This window comes from Rattus rattus, chromosome 12 (genome assembly GCF_011064425.1).
Source record: "Rattus rattus isolate New Zealand chromosome 12, Rrattus_CSIRO_v1, whole genome shotgun sequence".
Lineage (NCBI taxonomy): Eukaryota > Metazoa > Chordata > Mammalia > Rodentia > Muridae > Rattus > Rattus rattus.
The window spans coordinates 69509188-69532114 of NC_046165.1; the positions used below are offsets into that span (position 1 = coordinate 69509188).

Genomic DNA, 22927 nt, shown 5'->3' on the forward strand with positions numbered 1-22927 from the left:
TACTCCATTTCGGCCCCCAGATTTCTAGGGCAAAGACCAGTCAGACCCTAAATAGCATGGCTGCAATAGTTAAAGATTTATCCCTTGTAATGGAAGGCTCTCCATTCATTATTCATGGCTGATAGTTCCAAACTCCCTAAGTGCTCTGGGCCAAATCCAGCCTCCTCCGCCCCATGCCCCGCTCTCACTCCAGCTTGTTCTGAATGTCCTGTCCGGCCTGCTCCAGCAGCGCTCCGCGGATGAAGTTCCGGGGCACGGTGACGCGTTCCGCCACGTTGCTCAGCATCTTGTTGTGTCCCTCTGCCACCCGCATGGCCACGGGGCATAATTCCTGTGTTAGGCTGACCATGGACTCCAGGATCACCTGATGAGGAGAAAGGAAGGCCCGAGTCCCCAGCGGGGAAAGATCAGTGTTAGCGCCGCAGTGGAGGTCATTAGCCCAGCTAGCTAGTTCCCATGGTGAGACGGAGGGACCTGACAAGGTCACACAGACGTTAGTGTCAGAGCCTTGGATAGTCACGGTTCTCTGCCTCAATCAGTGCCCCCCGCCCCCCATCCTGACGGGGAAGGGTCAGCCCAAGATCGGAATCCAGGAAAGGAAGATGTTGGAGGTCAGGATCCAAGGCTTCAGCTAGCAGAAAAAAGATTCTCTAAGGCTACAGGTGTTGCAGGTACAGGGGAGTATGAGGAAGTGCCAGTTCTATTTCCTTTGTGCTCTCCAGCCTCTGTGCTCTGACATCTGCTTTAGTCAGCGCTGGGCTCCCACCAATGGCCTCCTTCCCCTCCCAGAACTTGCCTGAAGCTCCTTGTCCACAGCTTTGGATACCTCACTGGCTACCGACTCCAGCCTCTGCCGCACAGGCCCATCATTGGCCAACACGTGGCCCAGCTCACAGAGACTGGGAAACAGCTGGAAAGGAAGAGGTTCTCTTCAGAGGTCAGAATCCAGCCCCACTAGGTCCCCAGTCTAGGAGGACACATGCGTGGGGCAGTGCTTAAATACTCCTGCCCTGCTTTCCAGACCGTAGGGAAGGGTGGGGCTGTGGAGGGCTCACCGCCCGGGAGTTCTTGGCGTCCTTGATGAGGTCTCGGGCATACAGCAGCTCATCTTGCACAGGCTCCAGGGGACATAGTCTCAGGGCCCGTACCTCCTCTTGCACTCGTCCACACAGCCGCTGCAGCATCTGAAGCACAGTGGCGAGAGTGTCAGGGGTCCCAGGTCGGACCCTTTGGGCCATGCTGCGCACTTCTAGTGGTGGTGGTGATACCTCAACACGTCCTGGTTTCTCTCCTCAGAATGCCCTTCCTGAACACCTAGTTGAGCCAGCCCCTGGGGTCCTCTGCAACCCTCGGCCTGCATGTATTTGGGGCCCATCATCAGATTATGTTTTTGCTCAGTCCAGTCTGGGGCACCACGTGATGCCCATCCACATCACATCTGTACCCTGCCTGCCCCTTGCTCCTGGGAGGGAAATGTTTACTTGCTCTGCGCTGCTGGTCACCAGGCCCTGCTGTAGCCTGAAGGCTTGCTCCTGAGGGCATGTCTGGGAGTGGTTGTTCCTCACCAGGCACCACTGGATCTAGAGATGATGGAGCGGGAAGGATCAGGGTTGAGGATGTGGGCTGCCTCTCCGCCCCTTGCTGTCTCACCCCGCTTCGAACATGACCCTTCACCTTCTGCCACACATCCTCCGTGCGCTCAGGGGCGCTGCGGTAAGCTTGGGAGATGTCGCTCACGGGGAAGGACATGAAGCGCAGCGTGTGGTTGCTGTGAAATGGCAGTATGTAGAGTTAGGTGGGAAAAGAGATCAAGATGGGGGCCCTTCCCCCAACCCTCTTCTTGCTCATTATTTCCCTATCCTGTAGGTCAGGGAACTGGGATGGACTGAGGGTAGTATAATCCTAGACATGGCACAGGGAGGCTGGGGGCCTGTGTCAGGACAGAGCTCTGATCTACTCACCTCTCCAGGGCCCTTGCAATGTCCAGGAAGCCCAGGGCAGATGTATTGTTCCGGTCCCATAGGATAGTTCTGGGGGAGGTGAGCACCAGTCGGCACCTCTCTCTCTCTGGCTCCCCAGCAGAGACCAGAGGTGCGGCCTTCTTTGAGGCCCTCCCTTTCCTCGGATAAGGAGGCCGACTCAGACACGGTTCCGGAAACAGAGGGCATGGAGGCCAACAGGGGAAATATGTGTATGTGTCAGCGGGTCAGGGATGTGGGTCGAAGGGTGGCGATGCATGCCTTACCTGAGGGAAGAATTTATCTGCAGGGCCTTCGACAGCATCTTGGCTCCAATGTCTTCCATGCCGTTGCCGCTCAGGTCCACCTTGGCCAGGCAGGTGTTGCTGCCCAGGGCATTGATGAGGATGCTGGTGCGAAGCTTCAGCCTGGAGTCTGCCACCGAGAGTGACTGCAGGGACTGAGTGGGCGAATGGAGGTCAGGGTCAGCTTCCGCACCACCGACCCAACGCTCCCTCCTGGGCCTGGCCACTCACACAATCCTCTTCCTGGATCAACTGGACCAGCTTATGAAGGATCTCTTCCAAAGTCCTGTGGGGGTCGGGTCAGAGTAGGAGGGGAGGGGACCAGGGACATGCTATTAGAGGAGGAGGAGGGTGGCTAAAGGGCATAGAGTAAGCCAAGAGGACTGACCAATGGCTGATGGGACAGGGGTGTGGGCATTGGAAGGGCTCACTTGGCCTTGACATTGAAGTTCTTCCCCAGGAATAGGTGTTTGAGGGATTTGTTTTTGCCAAGTGCAGGCACCAGCGTCAGGAGGTCTGAGTCAAACCCTGTTCGGTAGACGACGGGGAAGTCCCAGCCTTGAGGCTCAAGGGGAATGGAAGTCTCCTCCGGGCTTCGCCCCTATGCTCAAGGAGTGACCATACTCACCATTATCAGACAGGTCTAGGCTGCCTATACAGGTGACAGCCCCCAGCTGCTCCTGCAAGGCCTGGGCTCCTGCTGAGCGGAGCTGCAGGGACAGAGAGTGGGGGGTGACGGAGGACGGAGGACGGGTGGACGGAAGAGTCTGTTTAATCCTTAGATGTCATACTAGTCACTCAAGGACTCAAAATCAGACCAGGTCTTGGGTGTAAACCTCTCTACACTGTATCCACCCCTAGGGGTCTCCTCTCCCTTAAAAGCCGCTGCTCTATAGACAGCTTGCTCCTGCCCTCTGCTGGGCAAATCTGGTATTAGCCATCCAAAGCTAATTGGGCAGAGAGATCCTGGGGTCTGAACTTGGATGGCCAGTTTCAGAGGGAAAGGGGTGTGGTCAGGCTAGAGAGCTATTCTCTCTCTGTCTCTCTGTCTCTCTGTCTCTCTGTCTCTCTCTCTCTCTCTCTCTGTCTCTCTCTCTCTCTCTCTCTCTCTCTCTCTCCTCTCTCTCCTCCCTCCCTCCCTCCCTCCTCCCCTCCCTCTCCTTCCCTCTCCTCTCTCTCTCTCTCTACTACTGTGTGTGTGTGTGTGTGTGTGTGTGTGTGTGTGTGTGTGTGTGTGTGTGTGTGTGTGTGTGGGTGGGGTGGGGCATGAGCTCAGTCTGGACTGAGGGACACTGGTCTAGTGGTCTAGTGGTGGGGAGATAGGAGACACGGGGCTCACCTCACAGCTGCTAAGGTCCAGGTGCAGATCACTGAGGTGACTGTTGAGGGAGAGGCCCTGAAGAAGTGCCCTGTAGTAGGAAGGTCAGTAGGCCCACCTTTACCCCTCCCCAACACCTCCACGGCTCCCCTGGGCATCTTCCAACTCTTCACCCACCCAACCTGAGGGCCTCCAGGGGCAGCCTTGTGGCTGACAGGTTGACATGGCTCAGGGTGTAGGCGCTGCTGAAGAACTGCTTGAAGGCTGGCGGGGCCTCCCGGCCCTTCCTGTGGAGACCCCGGGAGTCAGTAGGGGAGGGCTGTGGCCACCCACGGATTACTTATCCCTCCCGGGCCTGTTGCCCCACCTGTGGGAGCAGCTGTTTCGAGCCAGGTTGAGGTAGGTGAGGTGGGAGCAGCAGCCATGAAGTAGAGCGCCCAGAAGCTGTGGAAAGACACAGTGGCTCTTAAGATCTCGGACCCCATCCTGTTCCTGGCCTTCTCTGAGCCTCCACTGAGAACGCTGGTTAACTCCAGCTTGCTCTTCTGCAGGGTATGGAGGGATATGGAGAGACTCGCAGGCAGTGTTTGTATTTGTAAAACAGGCCACTGCCAGCTCCAAGGAGCATTTTCTCAAGTTAGGGGAAATGTCCTTTCCTGCTAGTGGACATAGCCCTGTGCCAGGAATGGAGTGAGGGTCTATTTTTAGGTGGAGCCTGCGTGACCTTGTGATCTTCATGGTACACAGTGTGTACTGTGCATGAACCCGAAGCCACTCTTTAGCGCTGTCCTGTGTTCAGGGAAGGAGGCCGAGATGGAAGAACCCCTCTCTATTTCCTCAAACCTTTCTGTCTGGCTCCCTCCACCGCTAACCCCTCACCAAGTCAACGGCACAGTCCGTCCCTGAAAGGTCCAGGTGTACCAAGGCGTTGGGTTGGGCCAAGAAACTATAGAGGGCCTGAGAAAGAAATCACAGAGGAAGAGGAGCGTGTGGAAGCATACCCTTACTTCCAGGGGCCGTGGGAGAGTGGCCCCCTGGCCCCGAATCCCAAGCATGCTTTTGTAGGTGTTTGAGGCTACATTCCATGGACTCACATTGGCCTCATCTGTGGCAAGCAGGCCTGGGTTCTTGCTCAGGTCCAGGTATCGAAGGGAGCTGGCAAAGGCCGGGTTGGCCCCGAAGGTCTGGCCCAGTGCCTGGAGCCCTGAGCACAGCGGGCACTGGGCTGGGTTGGCCCCCATCCTCATACAGATCACCCCACTCCCCTGCGTGATTCCTTTCCCTCTCCCACTCCCCAGGTGTGGGAGGGTGTGGGTACACCTCCAGGGCTCAGTATCTCAGAGGCTGGGGGTCCTGGTGTGAGTACCTCGAGGGGAAACAGCAGTCTTGGCCAGGCACAGTTTGGTGAGGCCGGCGGGAAAGCATAGGAGCTGCTGGCTCAGACTGAGAAAACCTGGGGAGTGAGAAAGGGGGCTGGTGAATGGCTGCCCGGTGGTGAGGTGGTGTGGTCAGGCAGGGGCTGGAGTTGGGTGTAGGCCTGGGGTCAAGGATGGAGGTGTTTGGGCTTGGGGTGCTCTTCAGTCTGCAAAGGCTCTGTTTAGACCTAGGTTGGGCTCTGGGCTGGGATAAGGGTCTGCATTGCAGTGGGGGATAGGATTCAGGGCTAGGGCTCACCCTTGTCCTCGATGGGGTTGTGGGACAGAGTGAGCGCATGCAGCACACAGCTCCCGTTCTCCCCAAACACCCCGGCCAGCTTCTGGACAAAATCCCTTCAGGGAAGGGGAGGAAGGATTTGTCCTGAGCTGAGCCCCAAGTCTCCAGCCCCTGGCTGCCCCCCCCACTTCCTATGTGCCTGTCTGCCTCGGTCTATAATGTTAGAGGTCCCCATGGTGGAGAAACAACTTGGGGCTGACCAAGGAGGTTTTTCACTCAGGAGTCTGTGGGAGCTGAAAGGTGGGGCTACCTCCTGCATTCCATACCTGCGGGCATTCTGTACCCCAAGAGGATGTGCTGAGGCAAGGCCTCGCTTTAGAATCTTAAGACCAGAGCAGCCCCACCCTGCTTGGAAGTTGGTGGGGCATGATGTGTGTTGTGGGAGAAAAGTAAGTTGCAGGGATATGAGGGGCTAAGATCTGAGGCTGTTTGACCTGCTTTGTGCCTGTCTAAGCACTATAAAGTGGGGGAGATAGATGAAATAGCCCAGGGTCTCATATCATATCATGCACTGATATTCCATGACTCTGACACTATATGGAGAAGGTACAGCTGCCCACGGAGGAGCCTGGCCTCACGTCTTAAGCCCAGCATTGTCCAGCACCAGCTCTTCGAGGCTCGCCGACTTGCTGAGGGTATGTAGCACCTGTTCTAGCACTTCTGAGCCCTGGGGACAGAGGGGTCCTGCAATCAAGAGCCAAGAAGAAACTACTCTGCCCCCTCCCCCTCTCCAGCCCTCATTCTTACCAGTCTCAGGTCTTTGCAGTAGAGTTTGGTGAACCACTGGTTGTAGGCCAGGGCAGCCACCATAAGGGCCAAATCTCTGGGGATATTGGACAGGACAAGAAAAGATGAGCTGGTGGCCAGGGCAAGAACGGAGTCTAAGAATGGGATGGCTGGGCCGGGGAAAGCGAGACGGTGGATGGCAGTGGGCTGGATGGCTGGAGTTCTGGGGCAGAGCAGGGGCAGGACCAGAAGAGGAACCCTGAGAAGGGCAAGGCCAGTCTGGGAATGTGGGGGTTAAGTTTCTGCCCGGCTGCTTACCGGCTCTCTAAGTGGCTGAAATCCAAAAGATTGAACTCTCGGTTATCCTCAGCGTGGTAGATGGTGTCCACATCCTTGGAGAGGAGGAAGTGGCTCACATCTGTTTCAACAGTCCCCCCTCTCCCCTCGGTCCCTTCCCTGTGGACCCCACCTACTCCCTGCCAAGTCCCTGCCCAACGCACCCATTGCACCTCCTCGCGGCAGTGGAGTCCATTGTAGTCACATAGGGCAGCATAGGTCTCGGAGAAGCCACCTGTAGGGCAGGAGATGGGCTGTTTCCATGTTGGTGAGGGGGATGGGAAATAGTCTTGGGCTTCAAGGCACGGTCAAGGTCATTGCATGTGCTAATGTCTGAGCATCCTTCTGTGCCATAAACCTCTTGTGGTCCAGGAGCCTGAAGTCCTCAGGACGGGCAAAGGCCCCTCAGGCAGAATCCACGCACAGAGGGTTCTGGATCTGGGGCGGGGTGCTCCACGACCCATGCTTTCCCGCCTGCCCCTGCTTACCACACACACTGTGGGTGGTCGATGTGGACGTTTCAGAGTTGGGAGATGTGTCTCGGGGACCCTCCGGGGTGTCTGCATTTCCACGCCGGATCAAACACCTGGAATATGAATAAGGCGTCCCAGAGAGAGGTGGAAAGAGGCTCTCAGGTCTTCCTGTATTATGGTGTGTGAGCCTCCAGGGAAGAGCAGAGAGAGCATTCTTGTTCCAGGAGACCAGATCAACAGGAAGGAGAAATCTACCTTTAGTCTAATCCTTTGGGAGACCCCTTGTCTGCCACTCACCCAGGGCCAGGGCAGACCTTGGAGAGGGCAGAGCTCACATGCCGGGTCACCTGGTCCACACTCTCAGCTGACGGCAGCCGCATGCTCACCACACCACGCTCAGTCTCCACCAGGATCTGAGGGGAAGGAGCAGCAGGGCCTCAGCCGTTCATTCCTCCTTCCAGTTGGCCCAGCAGTGGTCTGGGCCCCGGGACTCACCTGGTTCTGACTGAGTGTGTTGAAGGCACGGATCTCCAGGACATTGAATGAGCTTTCTACCTGATGGGGAGAGGGGAGGGTGGGTGGTGGGTAGGATGCTCAGCTTCTGGTGAGGGCCTGTCACTAGGATTGAAGGAAGCACGCCAGGCAAGCCCCCTCCACCCTCTGAGCCTGACTTACCTTGGCTGGGACTTTAAGGGGGAAGAGGTGAAGGCGCCAGGAAGTCAGGGCCTGCAGAGTAGAACATCCACAGTTTAGCGGAGCCTCTGTTCCAAGATAACCTCACCCCTGCACTGCTCCTGCCCCACCTTCAGCCCCTGAACACCAACCCAGGCTGGTTCTGCCTGCTCCCTTAGGCTTCTTCTCCTCAGCACTACCCCAGTCGTTTCCCTAGCCCACCTCCCTTGAACATCTCCTCTCTTCTCCTCCCCCCCTTACCCCTCAGGGCCAATGTTCTCACCAGTACTCGGTCCTCGAACTTCTTGGGTTTTGTCTCTAGTTTCACACGATGCTGCTGGAGCACAGCCCCCTGGCTCAGGCACCTCCGGATGCTGTCTGCAGATGGGTAGGACCTGCTCAGAATGTCTCTCATCCCCACCCTGACTCCACTCCCCCGAGAGGGACAGGTGAGAGGAGAAATAGAGACACATAGGTACTAGACAGGGAGGTATGGGGCAGAGATGCTCCTTCTGGGGTGATTTTGTTATGGGAGGAAAGTGGGGAGGAAACTCTGGCTCCTGGTGTCCCCGAGTCAGGGGACGGTTGCTGAATGATACCGTCTGTGGGAACATGTGTCTTACACTTCTGAAGGTGTGAAGGATTTTCCCACCCATGCACTACAGTAACCATCAACACATACACAGTCTCTCTCTCTCTCTCTCTCTCTCTCTCTCTCTCTCTCTCTCTCTTTCTCTCCCTCCCCCCTCCCTTCCCCCCCATAGGGGTTTGGGAGTAGGGGATAGGAATGTCCCTTGACTGTATCCTGGGTGGTCTGGGGTATGAAAATCTGCTTTTTATTATGTCTGTATGCCTGTCTTCTGATGATGCCAGGGAACTGGAGTATGGCATTGGTGGGGACAGGAAAGTGTGAATGAGTGCTGGCTTGCATATGAAAGGGGAACAGTGCCAGACAGTTCTAGTGTGGAGGGTGGGGTGAGAGAAGGATTTAATGTTCCAGTGAGCCCATATCCAACTCTGACAGACCCAACCAATTTCTCTCTCTCTCTCTCTCTCTCTCTCTCTCTCTCTCTCTCTCTCTCTGTAGTGTGCATATATGTGGTGGGGGGGGTGCCGTTTCTGTAAGGTGTGTGTACAAACATCTCGTGACTGCTTCTAAGTGCATGTGTAGGTGTCAGAGATCTCCAGAGTGCAATAGAGCTCTGAGTACCCTTGAGCGTCCTGTTTTCTGCATGGGCTAGCCTGTGCTCCTGCCTTTCAGGATCAGGGTTGTGGTAGTGCTGGGGTGTGTGTGTGTGGGGGAGGATTAGAGGAGATAAATCTGGGAATCACTGGTCCAGAGAGGTCTTGTGATGTAGTGGTGGGTAAGGAGAAGGGGGCTGGCTGGGACGGGGGCTGTGGGGAATGAGCCGCAGAAACCCAGCTTTTGGTTTTAGCTTCAGTCCAGGCCCCTGCCCGGACTCCCTCCTATGCCCCACTGGCCTAGGCGCTGCTGGGCTCTCAGGGGCCTCTCAAGGGCCAGTTCCGGGGCGGGGCCGGGAGGAGGGAGGGTGTTGAGATAAGCAGCAGTCAGGACCAGGGGCAGCTCCCAACGCCTGGCCCCGCCCGGCGAGGGTGGGGGAAAGCTGGGACTCTACGGAGGGAAGACTGGATGCCGAGCGGAGGGGTGGGTCAAGAACGCTGAGCATCAGCCCCCAAGAGCGCCAGGGAAACTGCTCCTGTCACCGAAGAGCGGGACGGGCGGCTCTGGGACAGGAAGGTTCTGGTAGGGTGAGGCGAGTGGGGCAGAGAAGGATGCTCCACGGAAAGCAAAGCTGGGACTGAGATACAGAGGAAGGGACTGCCTAAGAGCGAGGGTCTGTGAGGGGGCGGGAGGCGCCGGGCTGGGGTGTACCGCAGGAAAGCACTGGGTTTGAATGCTCGCGGACCGGGAGTCCGGAGATGAAGGCAACCTCGTACCTTGCAGCTCGCGGGTGAGCTCCACGCTGGCCTTGGCCATGGCGGCCGCCGCTGCTGCCGCTGTTGCTGCTGCAGAGGAGCCGCCGCCGCCGCCGCCGCCGCCTCCCGAGAGGCGCCGCACATGCTAGTCTCGGCTCCGGCAGGGCCCGGCGCTGAGCGCTGCAGTAGCGGCGGAGCCCGCTCCCGTTCAGGGGCGGCTGCGCGAGCGCTCCTCCCCCCCGGCTACTGAGCGCTGGGTCTCCCGCCCCTCCCGGAGAGTTGGCCAATGGAGCATGCGCGCTGAGCTTGCCGAGCCGCGTGAGACCCCGCGCGCGCTCGCGACGACCCCTCCCGCGGGCTACCTCGTGAGAAGCCCAGAGCGCGGCGCCTGGTGTCCGAGCTATCTCAGGGGCGGGGGTGCAGCGTTTCTACTGCCGTGCCACCCACGCCTCGGCCACCCGGAGCCGAATTCTTCAATTTCTTTGTTTACGTGCTTCGGTACCCCTCCCCGGGTCAAGCTTGTTTGGCCCCGCCCTCCCACTCCTTCCAGCTCAGGAACCGTCCAGCTCGTCCTTGCTGACCCTGGAGGCAACTCTGAATCAAGGGCGATGCTGCAAAAGGACCTGTCCGAATGTGCCGGAGGGAGTTGGTTCTTTTCTGCTCGCTAGTCGGGGATCCCCGTGGCGTCCTTGGCACCGTCCCTGGGGGTGTGAGGCTAAGAGTAGCACCTGGGAGTTCCCGAGCCACCTCCCCCCACAGCTGGCAGGCGGCTCCACAGCAGGCGGGCAGACACAACCACCCTTGAGCGGCAAGCTCAAGCCTCGGAGATAGGGAGGAGGGCTAGGGAGAATCCAGAGATCCAGCACTGCTTAGACTTCTACACTAGACTTAGATCCACTAAGCACCTCGCGTTGAGAAATGAACACACATTGACTCAGACCAACGCGATCATCTTCATTTTATTTGTACCGTATTTGTAAATTGTTAATTTCCATCTCTGTTCAGGTCCGTTCCTTCTACCTCCCTTTAAAGTCTCCAGAGACGAGGATGAGAGGGATTTGATCTTCACTAAAGTAGCCACAGTCTTCTCAGCAAGCCCCGTTTCCATTACCTATCCCCTAGCTCCCCGCCCCCTCCCCAAAGCCCTTTTCAGGGCCATAGCAACAGCGAGGATGCTCATCTGACCACACTTTGACCACACGGAAAGCAGGAACTTAACACTGGGCAGAGCTGATTTTGTGAGGTGAACAAGATGTTGGCGGTGGCAAGGAAGGGCGACAGAGACAAGGTGGAGTTCACCCTCCCCACACACCTGCCCTGGTAGGCTGTCTCTAGGTCCTCAGAGGCGAGAAGGGGTTCCTCCCCCAACCACTACTGTCTCGCCATTGATGTAACTGGCATCTTCAGAGCACAAGAAGGAAACTATACCGGCACAATCCTCTGGCTTGCCTAGCCTGGGAAACAGGAAACAAGGAGAGAGCAAATGTCAAATGGGCTCGCTTCTCTCATCTGGCCTGCAAGCATGAAATTTGCTTAAGAATTATCAGTTGGGAGCTGGTGAGAAGGCTCTGCAGTTAAGAGCACTGGCCAGCTGCTCTTCCAAAGGACCCAGGTTAAAGTGTCAGGACACATGCTTGGCAGTTCACAACGGTTTAAAACTCCAATTCCAGGGGTGTGTGATGCCTCCTTCTGCCGTACAGGGGCAGGAGTACCCAGGAACACGTGTGGCACATAGACATACATGCAGACAAAACACCCATATACATTTTAAAAATTAAAAAAAAAATTAGGTGATTTTTAGAACCGGGGTACAGCCTATTAAATAGGGGTGGTTATGATTCTGTGGTTATAATTTATAGATGCATAAATACTGTAGCCTGCAAAACCATGTTGCATTTAAATATAGAAACACTGTTTTTAGATCTCCAGAATGCGAAGTCAGGCCGATAAAATGGTGAACAATTATATGACGTTTCAAAAGAAATTATTTCAAATGTATATGTACTATTTGAGTGTCAGTCTGTGTTGATAAATGGCATGGCCAAGGCATTTCATGGGTACAGGTTCGGTGTACAGATCCTCTTCAGGAATCGACTCTTTTGTCCCTTTATGAACGTATTTGTTTCATAAGAATGTGTGAAATCACATTGTTTGTACTGTGATTCTGTATGTTCTAGAGGTGACAGTATGAGGGTCTGAAAGGCCTATATAGGTTTCTCCAACCTCACTGTGCAGTGTAGTTACCTGGAAGGGTTAATAAAAAGAAAAAAAGATGTACAAATTCTCCCACAGGCCAGTTAAAGAAGAGTCCCTGGGAGTGCGCAGTGAGCAAGTGCACCAGTGACAGCTCCCAGACCTTCAAGTGTGCAGCCAGGGTTAGATCACCGCCGGGGGCTCTAGGCTGGCAATACTCTGTTAACTGAGCCTAAAGCTCACGCCCAACCTCGGCTTGACTTGGGAGGACTTGAGGAAGCCTGGGATGTTTGGATTAGTAAAGAGATAGGCGCTGCCAGCATTTGTCCTTGAGGGGTCAAGCTAGAGCAGCTGGAAGGCAGAGGGAGGCAGTGAACCTAGAGCTATGGAGACCTAGCAAAACTGTGTGAGTAGCTCAGCCAGCTCACTGGGGGAAGAGAGCAAGTGACAGGCACAGTCTGGGGCTTTACTACAGCTTCTCAGGGGTTTTCTTTGGGTTGTAGGATCCTCGGGCTGAGCTTTGGAAACACCACCGTCTCCTGGGTTCTGGTCTCCACAGGGGCCAGAAGAGGCGGACAGTGGGCGAGAGCTCTGCTTTTCGTCAGCTCTGATGCCTTCGGTTTTTGTAATGAAAGCAGTGTCCTTGGTCAGGTGACAGGAGTGATAGTGTCTATGAATCTGGGATGTCTACAAGGTGCATGCTGTGTTATCTGTGGGACTGAGAGCCGGGGAGAGCTTTCTGTCTGCCTACACTAACCCTAACTGCTTACCTTCTAATTTGCATGCTTTCTTTTATCATTTCTTCTCTTGCTTTCTCCTTCCACAACTGAAAAAAAGGGGGGGGGATCCTTTTATGTGCAAGAAGAGGCGAGCACAGGCAGAGAGTGAAGGGGGCTCTGTCCCCACAGCCTGTTAGGGAAGGATTCACATTTCCATCGCTTGTCGCTTCTCCACTCCCTTCCCTCTCCACTGCTGGTCTCTACTTCATCCTTTCAAGTCTTATTCGGGTATCTTGTGAGGTCTCCTCAGTTCTCATCCACTTTAGGAGACAATATGGGTACAGTCTGAATTCCTGGCCCTGCTTCACTTGCTAGAGCCCAGTCGGAAAGGGGTGTGTGGGAGTCTGGCCTGGGGAAGGTGTCTGGTAAGGACGAGGGATGGGGAAGCACAGGCTGCAGGGATGAGGGTGGGGGTGGATTTAGGACGTGGGTCTAGGCTTCCCCAGTCCTTTCAATGGACCTGGGGAAGGGATTATAGTGTTCTTTCTTCTCACCACACTGCTGAAGCGAGTCTTGATGAGTCCAGGTGCCAAGCAGTTCACTCGAATGTTCTTTGGGGCCAACTCTGCGGCAAAGTTCTTAGTGAGACCCAGCAAAGCTGTTTTGCTAACATTGTAAGGGCCCAGAGACTAGGGGAAGAAGAGAATTGAGTTCTTTATTAGTTTGCAGGGTCATGTTTGATTCTCAGTGTACAAGGGCAGGAGCCCTCCAAAGGCACCTCCTGTTAGGGAAGGTCACAGTCAGAAATCACCTCGTAGTCTCATGTAGGTCAGTGTTCATGGAAGCAAGGCGTCTCTTTTGTGGGAGAGGACTTGGTAGAATGATGCTAAAATACTTTTTTGGACAGTTGGAGGGGTGGATGGTGGAAGGTGGAGGGCAGGTAGGAGTGACAGGTACTCACAGGGAATCGAACGAAGCCTGCTACGGAACTCACAATCACCACCGAGCCGCCTCTGGAAAGGACAGAGAGTGACCCTCTTCAGCATGAATAGCACTGCCCCCGTGGGCCCCACCTCACCCGAGCTTCCTGTCAGCATCCGGTACCCTCGCTTTTCCATCGCTGGCACCACCGCCTTAATCATCATTGCTGAAGCTGTCACATTAATGCTCAAAACCTGAAGTCAACAGAGAGGAAGGCAACATGAGAAAGGCGTCCCAGGGGCCCAGCGATGAGGACTCACGTGTTCCCTGAAAACGCCTGTTAGGGTTGATAGAGACCTCGGGTTGACCTAACAATGGAACCACTTAGGGTTCAATCTGCCTCTCACAGCTCCATTAAGTAGATGATGGTCATCAGGTTAGGTGAGGCGGAGGGAAGACAGTACATCTCTCCTACCCAGCCAGTCCACAGTCACCTCTTGGGACTGCCTGCTTTGGTTTTGAGCTGGAGTTATATTTCTCCCAAGTAGGGAGAGCCTGGGATTGGATGGCGGCCTGGACCTAAACTACAGTGGACTAGGCTTCTCTAATTTGTCATTGGTTTTTGAGACAGGGTCAGGCACTGAGCCTAGAGCTCAGTGATTCAGCTGACTGGTCATTAAGCACACACCATGGTCTCGTTTCCCCAAATGCTGGGATGGCAGGCACACTGGAGGACTGAGGTCTAGCCTTCATGATTTTACAGCAAGCACTTTGCTGAGCTATTTGCCCAGCCCCTGGGTCTGTCTGTCTATCTGTCCATCTGTCCATCCACTGTTCTTCCTCCTTCCTTCCTTCCTTCTTTCTTTTTTCTTTTTTTTTTCTTTCTTTTTTTCGGAGCTGGGGACCGAACCCAGGGCCTTGCGCTTGCTAGGCAAGCGCTCTACCACTGAGCTAAATCCCCAACCTCTTTCTTTCTTTCTTTCTTTCTTTCTTTCTTTCTTTTTTCTTTCTCTCTCTTTCTCTCTCTCTCTCTCTCTCTCTCTCTCTCTCTCTTTCTTTCTTTCTTCCTTATTCTTAAGTGCATGTGTGTTTGTGTGTGTTTCTCTCTGTCTCTCTCCCTGTTGCTCTCTGTCTCTATCTGTCTCTGTCTCTCTCTGTGTGTGTGTGTGTCTGTGTAGAGGTCAGAGGTCAATGCTCAGAGTCTTCTGTTGCTATCCACCTTGTTTTCCGAGGCAGCACTACTACTTCAGCTAGTCTAGTTGCATGGATAGCAAGCTCTGGGGATCTGGCTGTCTTTACCACAGCGCAGTGCTGCTTAGAGACTCATGAACTCTATTGGATTTTAGGTAGATCCTGGGGACTCTTACCCAGGTCCTAATGCTTGTGAGGCAGATACTTTACTCACCGAATCATTTCCCAGCCCCCAGTGTGTTTTTAGTGAACCATTGCAGAATTGACAATGCTTCTGGCCCAAATGCCTTCCCAAAGAAGAAGAATTTCCTTTTGCATAATTACAATCCATTATTATACCCAAGAAACGTAACGGTGATAGAATTTTATAAACTATACCACATCTTACTGTATATAGTCTAGGCTATATATAGGGCTTTACAGTATATAGTCTAGGCTAGTCTTGAACTCACCATATCGTCTATGTTGGCCTTAGATTTACAGTGACCCTTCTTTCTCGGCCTCCCAAGTACTGGGATTACAAGTGTGTGTCTCAACACTTGGCTTTCTTCTAAATTTTGTTCTTAAAAGATTCTAGAGCCAGGCATGGTGATACAAACCCTAACTCCTAGCATTCAAGAGGCCAAGGCAGGAGGATTGCTAGTTCAAAGCTATCCTGAGCTATTTAACAAGATTCTGACTTTTAAAAAAGAAAGAAGAGTAAAACAAAAAGAAAAACCAGCAGGGCTGGAGTGGTGGCTCTGGGCTTACTGCTCTTGCCGAGGGCCTAAGTTTGGTTCCATCGCTTACAACCATCTTTAACTTTAGTTCCAGGTTATCCAGCGCCCTCTTCTGGCCTCTGTGAGCACTGCATGCATGTGGTGCACGGACACAAAGTCAGGCAAGACACACATACATACATTTTTTTTTTTTTAAAAAAGCCTTTCAAATAAAAAAAGGAGAAGGAAAAAACATCACTGAGCCACAATCTGATTTGATTTCCCCCCCAAAAGATGCTTCTTTACTTAAAAAAAAACACCATAACCAGAAACTGGCTCACTGAAGAACATTTCGGCACTTGGGTCTTTATGTTTGGAACTCTGGTAAACTACAATATATTTGCTATCCTTAAACTCTCACGCTGGGAAATCCACGGTGGATCTTAACAAATTTACAATTTCCAAACCATGTGACTTAGAAAACAAAGACAAATTAAAGCTTTAATGTGAAAGGGCGTAGATGAACAAAATACACTGTGAATATGATGATGAGACACGTTCACCTGAGACCTAGCATCCTAGCACCTTTGAGGCACCTAGAATTTTCTAATGCAATATCAGTAAGGAAGAGAAAAGGACGTGTCACATTCCAAGGCTGTGTGCTATAAAGCACCATTTTTTTTTAAAAATAATTCCACCTTTCAGTCAACAGCAGCTATTAACATTCCCAACTAATGAAAAAGCACTCTTTCCCAACAGCCGAGAAGGGAATGGGTGGGTGGGGAAGTTTAAGCATAGTAGTTATTGGCCTCTTAGCTGCCATGTTTCTACTGGAAATAAACCAGGAAGAAGAGCGTGGGTGAGCAGCCTAGGGAGAGAGATGGGCAAAGGAGGCAGAGCCAGCTAGCGCAGAGCCAAGGACAGTAGACACAGCTAGGAAAAAGCAGAGCTGTGAGAGACGAGCAGGACACTGGACGCTAACCCGCACATGTGCTTTACAAGTCCACAACGGGGTGAGCCCTTCACACACGCCCTGGCCAGCAAGCCTGTGCTAAGGCCAGTCCCCTGCTGCCTTCCACCATCCCCTCTCACCTTGTTCCACACCTCCTCTGTGACATCCATTAGATTTCCAAAGAAAGGGTTGACAGCAGCATTGGAGACCAGGATATCAATCCCTTGGTGAAGCTTCAGAGCCTGGAGAGGAAGAAGGTGTGAGTCGGGGCTGCAGCTAAGACCGGTGTTCATTTCTCAATGTCGATGTGGAGTTTCTTCTCGGGAGCAGTTGTCAGATGTCTTTCTCCAAGTGTATTCTCTCTAAAGCCTCCCTAAGGTTTGATGACATTTGAAGCTATTATTCTTTTGCGTCTGCCACCCTGCTTGTCCTTTGAAGGCATCTCTGACCCCTTGCTCTTCTCTTTACACTTCTCTTTAGTGAGCTCCCCCGTCCTTCTGTCTTCACCTCTCACCTCAAATCGATTTCTAGACCTCCTCTTGAGCCCCAGCTCCGTTTACTCATTTCCTCACGTGCCGTACGGCTCTGTTTCCTTGAATTTTGAGGCTACCATGACCTCAAAGCTGGCCTGCTCACACACAGCCGAATGAAGCAAGATCCTGGTAAAGGACCATTCTAGCCCAACCTCCTCATGGTGGAAGTGATGACACCTAGGTCTGAGGAAGTTCATTTTTCAAGGTTGGAACTCGGCAATCATTTCCTAGAGGCATCTAAGAGCGGGAAGGCACACTCCTTTGGTGTTCGGAAAAAGCAAAAGGATCCCCCCACCCCAGGTTACAAAGTGGTGTCTGAACTGAGGTCAGGCTCCAATTCTAGCAGAGAGCTGATTCCTAGGAGCCTTCTGCAAGCCAGTCAGGACGTTTATGGAGCAGCCGTGCAGGAGACCTGTGCTAGTGAAGAAACTAACTAGCCTGGCTCTGAAGCAGTTTCACACTCACCTTTATATCATTTTCTCTTCTCTTTTTTTGGCCCAGAAGTAGAAGAGGCAAGGCAGAGACTGAGGTTTAAACTGAGAAAGCCAAGAGAGGAGGTACCACGGCCTCTCAGTAGTGTATGTAGGTGGTGAGGGCCAGGGAGAGCATGCCAGCAAGCATTGTCAGGAGTTAGAAGCCACCTTAAAACCAGGCTTTGTATTTGCCCAGACCTGGCAATTTTGAAGCCTCGGGCAGATAGCATGTAATGGGCCCTCAATCAACTTTGTGCCTCCAATTTGGCAAAGGAGGGGTGTCATTAACAATGCACACCATCTGCCAGCTTCTCCTCTTTACTAATTATTCTTGCTAACTAGGTGCTAAGCTCAGTTGTTTCTACACTGCTAGAGGAATACCCGGGCTGTCAACGTGTTCATTTAACAAAAATTTAAAGTAATAGACCCCACAAAACCCACTACCAATGCACTCGCTCATGCGTTCTGAAGGCTGGGATTGTAGCCCAAAGTCTCAGGCACCCGCCTTCGCTCTGCGTGAAAAGCCTGCTGACATGTGATGGGGCAAGAGCAGAACAGAAGGAAAGAGATGTGTGCCACGCTCTGTGACTGACTGGGAAGGGGAAGGGGAGTGGACAGAGCCAGAGGGTGTTGCGGTCTTCTGGCTTCTCTCTCCCTCCCCTTTCATGCACACGCAAAGGAGAAGTCTTTGTTGACTGAGCATCATAGAATCACACACGTCCATGAGGAACTGGGTATGATAGTCTATGCTTGTGATCCCAGCTCAAGGGAAGTTGAGGCAGCGAGTCACGGATTTAAGGCAGTCTGAAGTGTAGAAGGAGACCCTGCCTCTCGGTCTCAATCCCCAATCTAAAAAGCCACCCTTCAAAAGGCCAAAGATAGACCACGTTGATGACTGTCAGACTTTGCTCTAAATCGTACAATCAGCACACTAGCGTGCTTTGGGCTTGCCTATTTTGATAAGAGTTATTTATTTAAGACAAAGTGTGATCGAGTGGGAAGCCTGGCTTGTGCCGCCACGGCACTGTTGAGCTGTCGTGCAGAGTGGGAGGGAGTGAGCTGCAGCCACCTTTGGGGAGCAGCTGTTCTCACCTGCAGGGTAACAGCTGACTCGGGAGAACACCTCAAACTGCTGACGTTCACCCCATGACTCCCCACCCTGACATCTGCTGTACAGCCTGCCCAACGGTTTGTTTTTAAAGATTGTTTTTTTACGTATGTGTGGGTGTGCGTGAGTACACCATGTGGGTATTCGAGTTGTCTCTCCCCTTCACGTGGCTAGAAAAATCTTCACACTGTCTCTTGAGTAACCCATATCGGCCCCTTAGCCATTGCTCTAGACCAGGGTGACAGCCGATGGCCTCCTCGCTGATGTTCTTGGTCCTGCATCTTCTGCATTAATTTTTACTAGTGCCAGATTAGCCCATCTAAAGTCAGTTTCATCTCGCTCCAAGCTTCATGTGGGTTCTGTTTGCTTCGGAACTACTGACACTCTCTTGGGAGGCTATGGAGGTCCCTGAACCCCACCCATGCAGCCCTCTTCCCACAGGTCTAGCTCTTGGCGGAGGGCTGACAGGGCTCCCCTCTTCCCTTCAGTCTTTGAGTGTTTGCTCATTTATCAGGGTCACTAGAGAGAGCCCTAACGTCACCCTCCATACCCAGTACCACTTATTCCTCGAGATCTGACTCAAGCTCTGCTCCAGAGCCAGGGCTGCAGGATCAGCTAGGAGGACTTGCTGGGGGCCAGAACGTGTTTTCCTAATAAGGCTTTTCCTCCTTTCCTGTGCAGTTGCATGTTCGCATGTGGGTGCACATGTATGCGGTGGCCTGAGGTTGATGTCAGGAATCTTCCTTGAGTCAGTGACTGTCCATCAAACCTGGAGCTTGTTCTGGGCATCCCATCTCTGTCTTCTGAGCCTGGAATTACAGGTGAGCCCCAGATACACCTGGGACTTGCATGGGCCTGGGTGTCTTAGCCTTAGTCCTCTTGCTTGCGGAGCAAGACATTTAATAGCTGAACCATTTCCCAAGCTCCTGCCCAACCCATAGGGTTTTGACATGAAATCATGTATGGCTCTAGGTTTGACCCCAGCACCGGTGTGTGTGTGTGTGCACATGTGGGTTAAATGGCTGTCACTAATTGGCCTTTACTTCTCAGAATAAACACTACAATATCTGGTTCTTCCAGCAGCCTATGCCAGGAAATGAAAACTTTCCCAGACTCATATTTGACACTTTGCAATGCATATTTAAGTATTTGTCCACAGTTCTTTAAAAGTGGAATTATCTTGGGGCTGGAGAGATGGTTAAGCGCACCAGCTGCTCTTACAGAGGACTTAGCATGTGTTTGGTGGCTCACAACCACCTGTAACTCCAGTTCCAAGGAATATGGCAACACCTTCTGACCTTCATAGGCATGGGACACACATCGTGTAGAGACACACATGTAGGCAAAAAACAAAACAAAACAAAACAAACAAACAAACAAAAAAAAAAAAAAAAAACCAAAAAAACAAAAAAAAACCCCAAAAACCAAAAAAACCAAAAAACAAAAAAACCTCATACACATAAAATAAAGATAAATCATAAAAATGGGATTGTCTTCTTTTATCTGTCATGCTTCAGTCAAGGGTTAAAGGCCCCCCTCTTCCAAGAAGGCTGTCTACATTATTTCTGCCAACTGTCTGATGAGTTCACACAGGCTGTGCTCTCTCTGTGTCGGTGGGTCTCCCCTCGGATTTTGGGGAGTAGTGAACACCCTGAAACTTGGGGCTAAGACATACCTTCTCTGCAGCTTGATTTATGTTTTCTTACACCCCTGGAGACTGGTGTCATGTGTCGAGCCTGACACGGGCTAAGACTAAAGTCTGTTTGGACACCCAAGGCTTGACACTATATAAAGGGGGGGTGCGTCTGGCACTTTGTAGGCGTTGAAAGAACGGTAGGCCTGGCTGGCCTGAATCACAGGTTTTTCCTTACTGGATGATGGGACGATCCATTCTCTGTAAGTATAGGGAGAATAGTCCTTGTCTTGGTGGAGTAGCTCGCACTTGTTCTTCTAGCACTGGGGGAGCAAGTTCATGGCTAGACAGGGCTGCTAAATGAATTTCATACCAGTCTAGCTCTGGAACAAGACCCTGGCCCCTCTAAACCAAACCAAACCAATGCCAACAGTAGCAGCAGCAGCAGCAGCAGCAACAACAACAAACGACAAACCACATAAGGCTCAAAACACAAGAAATGTCTCACAGTAGGTGAGTGAAACATGGCGAACTGCCTCTTCCCGGTGCCCACTAGCTCTATGAGCCAAAGAACAGGAGAGCATTTATTAACTCAGACCAGGGAACCAGGAGCAGCCATTTTCGGGCAGGGGATGTCTAAGGGATCATGTAAGGTTGAAAGACCAGAGCGGCTTTTGATTCTCTGGCTGGGAGAATCTAGTTGTGCTTAGACTTTGAGCTGCAGATGTGACTGAAAAGGGTACACGATAAAAATGTATTAATGAGAGTCTGGAGAGGTGGTTCAATGGGTAAAAGGATGTTCTGTTCTCATAGGGTCAGTTCCCAGCGCCCACATCAGGATTCGGGACTCTCTTCTGGTCTCCACAGGCATCTACATGAACAAGTACTCCCCTACCACACCGGTAATGAAACGTAATAAAATTAATGTTCAAAACATTATTGGTGGACTAGTTTGGGTGTGAGCATTAGGATGCTGGCAGGGGCCAGCGTGGGGTGCATCTCACCAGTGCTGACTTAGCAATCAGGCAGCAAGGCGCGAGCTGCCTCCCTTCTGCCCCGCCTTGGCCCAGCGCCCGTACACTGCCTGCTCACCGTGTTTACCAGCTTTTCTCGATCCTCTGCCTTCCCCACATGGCACACGAGGCCAGTCACACTCAGTCCCTCTCCCTGGAGTGTGGCCACTGCACGGTCCACATTCTGCTGTTTGCGGCTGCTGATGACCACGTGGGCCCCGTCCTCAGCCAGACGCCGGGCGATGGCAAGGCCAATCCTACAGGTACAAAAGGAGGCACACTGTCAAGGCCTCTACCGCAGGGAAAGAGGGTGAGCACACGTGGGTTCCGGAGTTAGACTTTCCGCTTTGGACTCTCGCTCCCCCTGTGTTCGAGCTTCATGTATTTTTTCAATGCCTGATGGTGCGGACAGGAGGATAAGCTCAGGTCATTTTATTGTGATCTTGTCTTTTACCCCAGTTCCCAGGACTGACATCACCTACCGCAGGCTGCTCGACTGTTTATTGTACCTAATGTCCAGTTGCGACAGAAGAGGGAGAAATGAGGTGAGTGTTCAGTAGTAGCCATGGCTGTGGCTTGGGGACCTTATCTGAAGAAGCCCATATCCCCCCCAAAATTCTATCCCCCTTTTGCTATATGGGGGCCTTCACCAAAAAGCATGGCTCAAAATGTAAATATCAATTACATATTTTATAATAGCCAGATATGCTATTTTCATATACCCCTGATTTTCAAGGAGCTTTTATCTAGCAAGGCCCTGTGGGGATTAAAGAAAAACTGGATAGTTTTTTTTTTTTTTTTTTTTTCGGGGCTGGGGACCGAACCCAGGACCTTGCGCTTCCTAGGCAAGCGCTCTACCACTGAGCCAAATCCCCAACCCCGAAAAACTGGATAGTTAAGAGTGGTAGGTGAGACAGGCTGGGCACGGAGGCCAAAATATACAGACTAAAGAAAAGATCTGAGCACAGGATCTAGATAAAGGGTGAGGACTCTGGGGAGGCTTGTCCAACAGGGTGGCAAGAGTAACAGAGTTTTGAAACCACGACTGGTTGTTTTGGTCTTCCCAGGCTCTAGGTGGAGCTGTCGATTGGGGCAGCCCAGATGCATGGGGACCTGGGTCTACCTGGCAGCACGGAGTTGTCAGAAAGCCGAAGGCAGCAGCAACACAAGGGCTAGCGGGTGGCAGGGCCAGGTCGGGGATTCGGAGCGATTTCAGGTCCACCATGTGGGTTTCCTTTTTCTCCCCAGGGGAGGCCTTTGGCCGCATCTGAGGCTCGAGGACAACAGTCCAGGAGTTAAAGAGTACTTGCTTCTGGATGTGGACTCTGTCTCTGGTACTCACCCGTCGGTGGAGGCTGTGACCAGGGCCACCTTATTCGCGAGTGGGTTCTGGCGAGTCAACCCGGAACTGGCCATCCTCACCGACTTCCACGCTCGAGTCCAGCCTCTTAACAGCAGTCCCGCTTTCTGCATAGTTCAGGTCGGGAAGCTGGGTTGAACTCTGCTAGGGGAGGGGACGTTCAAAGGGCAGGAGGCTGGTCTAGCTGCGAGAGTCCTGCCTCCCTGGACAGCCTGCTACGCTTCCAGGACCCGCTCCGCGAGGGCCCGGGACAAGGCGAGAGCTGCGGTTGAGAGCGCTCCCTGCTGGCGCCTCTTTGCCTGATTTGGGACTCCCGCAAATTCTCAGTCCATGTTTTCTGAAAGACCACCCACACCTCTACTATAGGAACCCTCAGCTTTTCTCGTGCTCCAGCAGCTCCTCACACATCTGCTGGCCCGCCTTTTTTGGGGGTGGGGTCGTGGAAGAGTCACTGTAGAGGAAGCTTTGAAATTTCATTTATTTTTGTTTTGCTTCTTTGAATTCCAAATAATTCTTCCTTTAAAAAAGCCCGGGTTTATATGATGGCCTGCACAGGTAACTCATTCGGTAAAGTGCTCGTTGAACAAGTATGCTGACCGGGAGTTCGGATGCTCGGCGTTAACCTCAGGGTGTGGCGGCTAACAGCTGCGCTCCTAGCTCTGGAGAGACAGGCAAGATGATTGTTGAGGCTTCT

General features: G+C 52.7%; 2 protein-coding genes and 1 long non-coding RNA gene across 13 annotated transcripts in view; 1 reads left to right on the forward strand and 2 right to left on the reverse strand.

Annotated features, from left to right (window-relative positions):
* LOC116913306 overlaps positions 1–90 on the forward strand; it is a 12484-nt gene extending 12394 nt beyond the window's left edge. Inside the window, exon 2 of the long non-coding RNA XR_004389603.1 lies at positions 1–90. This exon is cut by the window's left edge and continues 472 nt beyond it. This is a non-coding gene — a long non-coding RNA (uncharacterized LOC116913306).
* Positions 1–9666, reverse strand: part of Carmil3 (capping protein regulator and myosin 1 linker 3) — an 18799-nt gene extending 9133 nt beyond the window's left edge. For 8 of the 10 annotated variants that reach the window (XM_032917437.1, XM_032917438.1, XM_032917436.1 and 5 more), the window contains exons 1-27: positions 9461–9666; positions 7785–7879; positions 7505–7555; positions 7325–7384; positions 7127–7242; positions 6845–6942; positions 6521–6591; positions 6339–6412; positions 6042–6117; positions 5873–5961; positions 5256–5350; positions 4948–5034; positions 4676–4785; positions 4461–4538; positions 3949–4025; positions 3764–3868; positions 3603–3672; positions 2892–2973; positions 2695–2791; positions 2495–2549; positions 2246–2418; positions 1962–2030; positions 1675–1768; positions 1482–1580; positions 1056–1184; positions 797–910; positions 189–364 (exon numbers count right to left, since the gene is read on the reverse strand). In XM_032917437.1, coding sequence (XP_032773328.1) covers positions 189–364; positions 797–910; positions 1056–1184; positions 1482–1580; positions 1675–1768; positions 1962–2030; positions 2246–2418; positions 2495–2549; positions 2695–2791; positions 2892–2973; positions 3603–3672; positions 3764–3868; positions 3949–4025; positions 4461–4538; positions 4676–4785; positions 4948–5034; positions 5256–5350; positions 5873–5961; positions 6042–6117; positions 6339–6412; positions 6521–6591; positions 6845–6942; positions 7127–7242; positions 7325–7384; positions 7505–7555; positions 7785–7879; positions 9461–9500 — 2480 coding nt within the window. In that variant the 5' untranslated portion in view covers positions 9501–9666. Of the gene's footprint in view, positions 1–188; positions 365–796; positions 911–1055; positions 1185–1481; positions 1581–1674; positions 1769–1961; positions 2031–2245; positions 2419–2494; positions 2550–2694; positions 2792–2891; positions 2974–3602; positions 3673–3763; positions 3869–3948; positions 4026–4460; positions 4539–4675; positions 4786–4947; positions 5035–5255; positions 5351–5872; positions 5962–6041; positions 6118–6338; positions 6413–6520; positions 6592–6844; positions 6943–7126; positions 7243–7324; positions 7385–7504; positions 7556–7784; positions 7880–9460 lie in introns of those variants that run through there. The other 2 variants (XM_032917439.1, XM_032917440.1) reach the window with 2 other exon arrangements.
* Positions 9667–10373: 707 nt separating this feature from the next.
* On the reverse strand, positions 10374–22483 carry LOC116913307 (dehydrogenase/reductase SDR family member 4). 2 transcript variants are annotated; one of them, XM_032917443.1, is made up of 8 exons: positions 22216–22481; positions 20953–21130; positions 16254–16355; positions 13456–13526; positions 13313–13364; positions 12906–13040; positions 12403–12458; positions 10374–10893 (listed from the first exon to the last, which is right to left on the reverse strand). In XM_032917443.1, exons 1-8 carry the CDS (start codon positions 22344–22346, stop codon positions 10779–10781), a joined length of 840 nt encoding a protein of 279 aa, XP_032773334.1. In that variant the 5' UTR covers positions 22347–22481; the 3' UTR covers positions 10374–10778. The 2 variants fall into 2 exon arrangements, 1 of the variants encoding a protein (XP_032773334.1); XR_004389604.1 differs by having other exon boundaries at positions 10860–10893; positions 12403–12671; positions 22216–22483.
* Positions 22484–22927: the final 444 nt, after the last annotated feature.

Excerpts from the sequence above, each read along its gene's own strand:
- LOC116913307 (XM_032917443.1), bottom strand. The coding sequence starts at position 22,346 with ATGCAGAAAGCGGGACTGCTGTTAAGAGGCTGGACTCGAGCGTGGAAG. Across the intron at positions 21,131-22,215 it reads GTCACAGCCTCCACCGACGG|GATTGGCCTTGCCATCGCCC; the intron begins GTGAGTACCAGA and ends TTGTACCTGTAG. Across the intron at positions 13,527-16,253 it reads CAGAGGAGGTGTGGAACAAG|GTTTTGAGCATTAATGTGAC; the intron begins GTGAGAGGGGAT and ends TGTTGACTTCAG.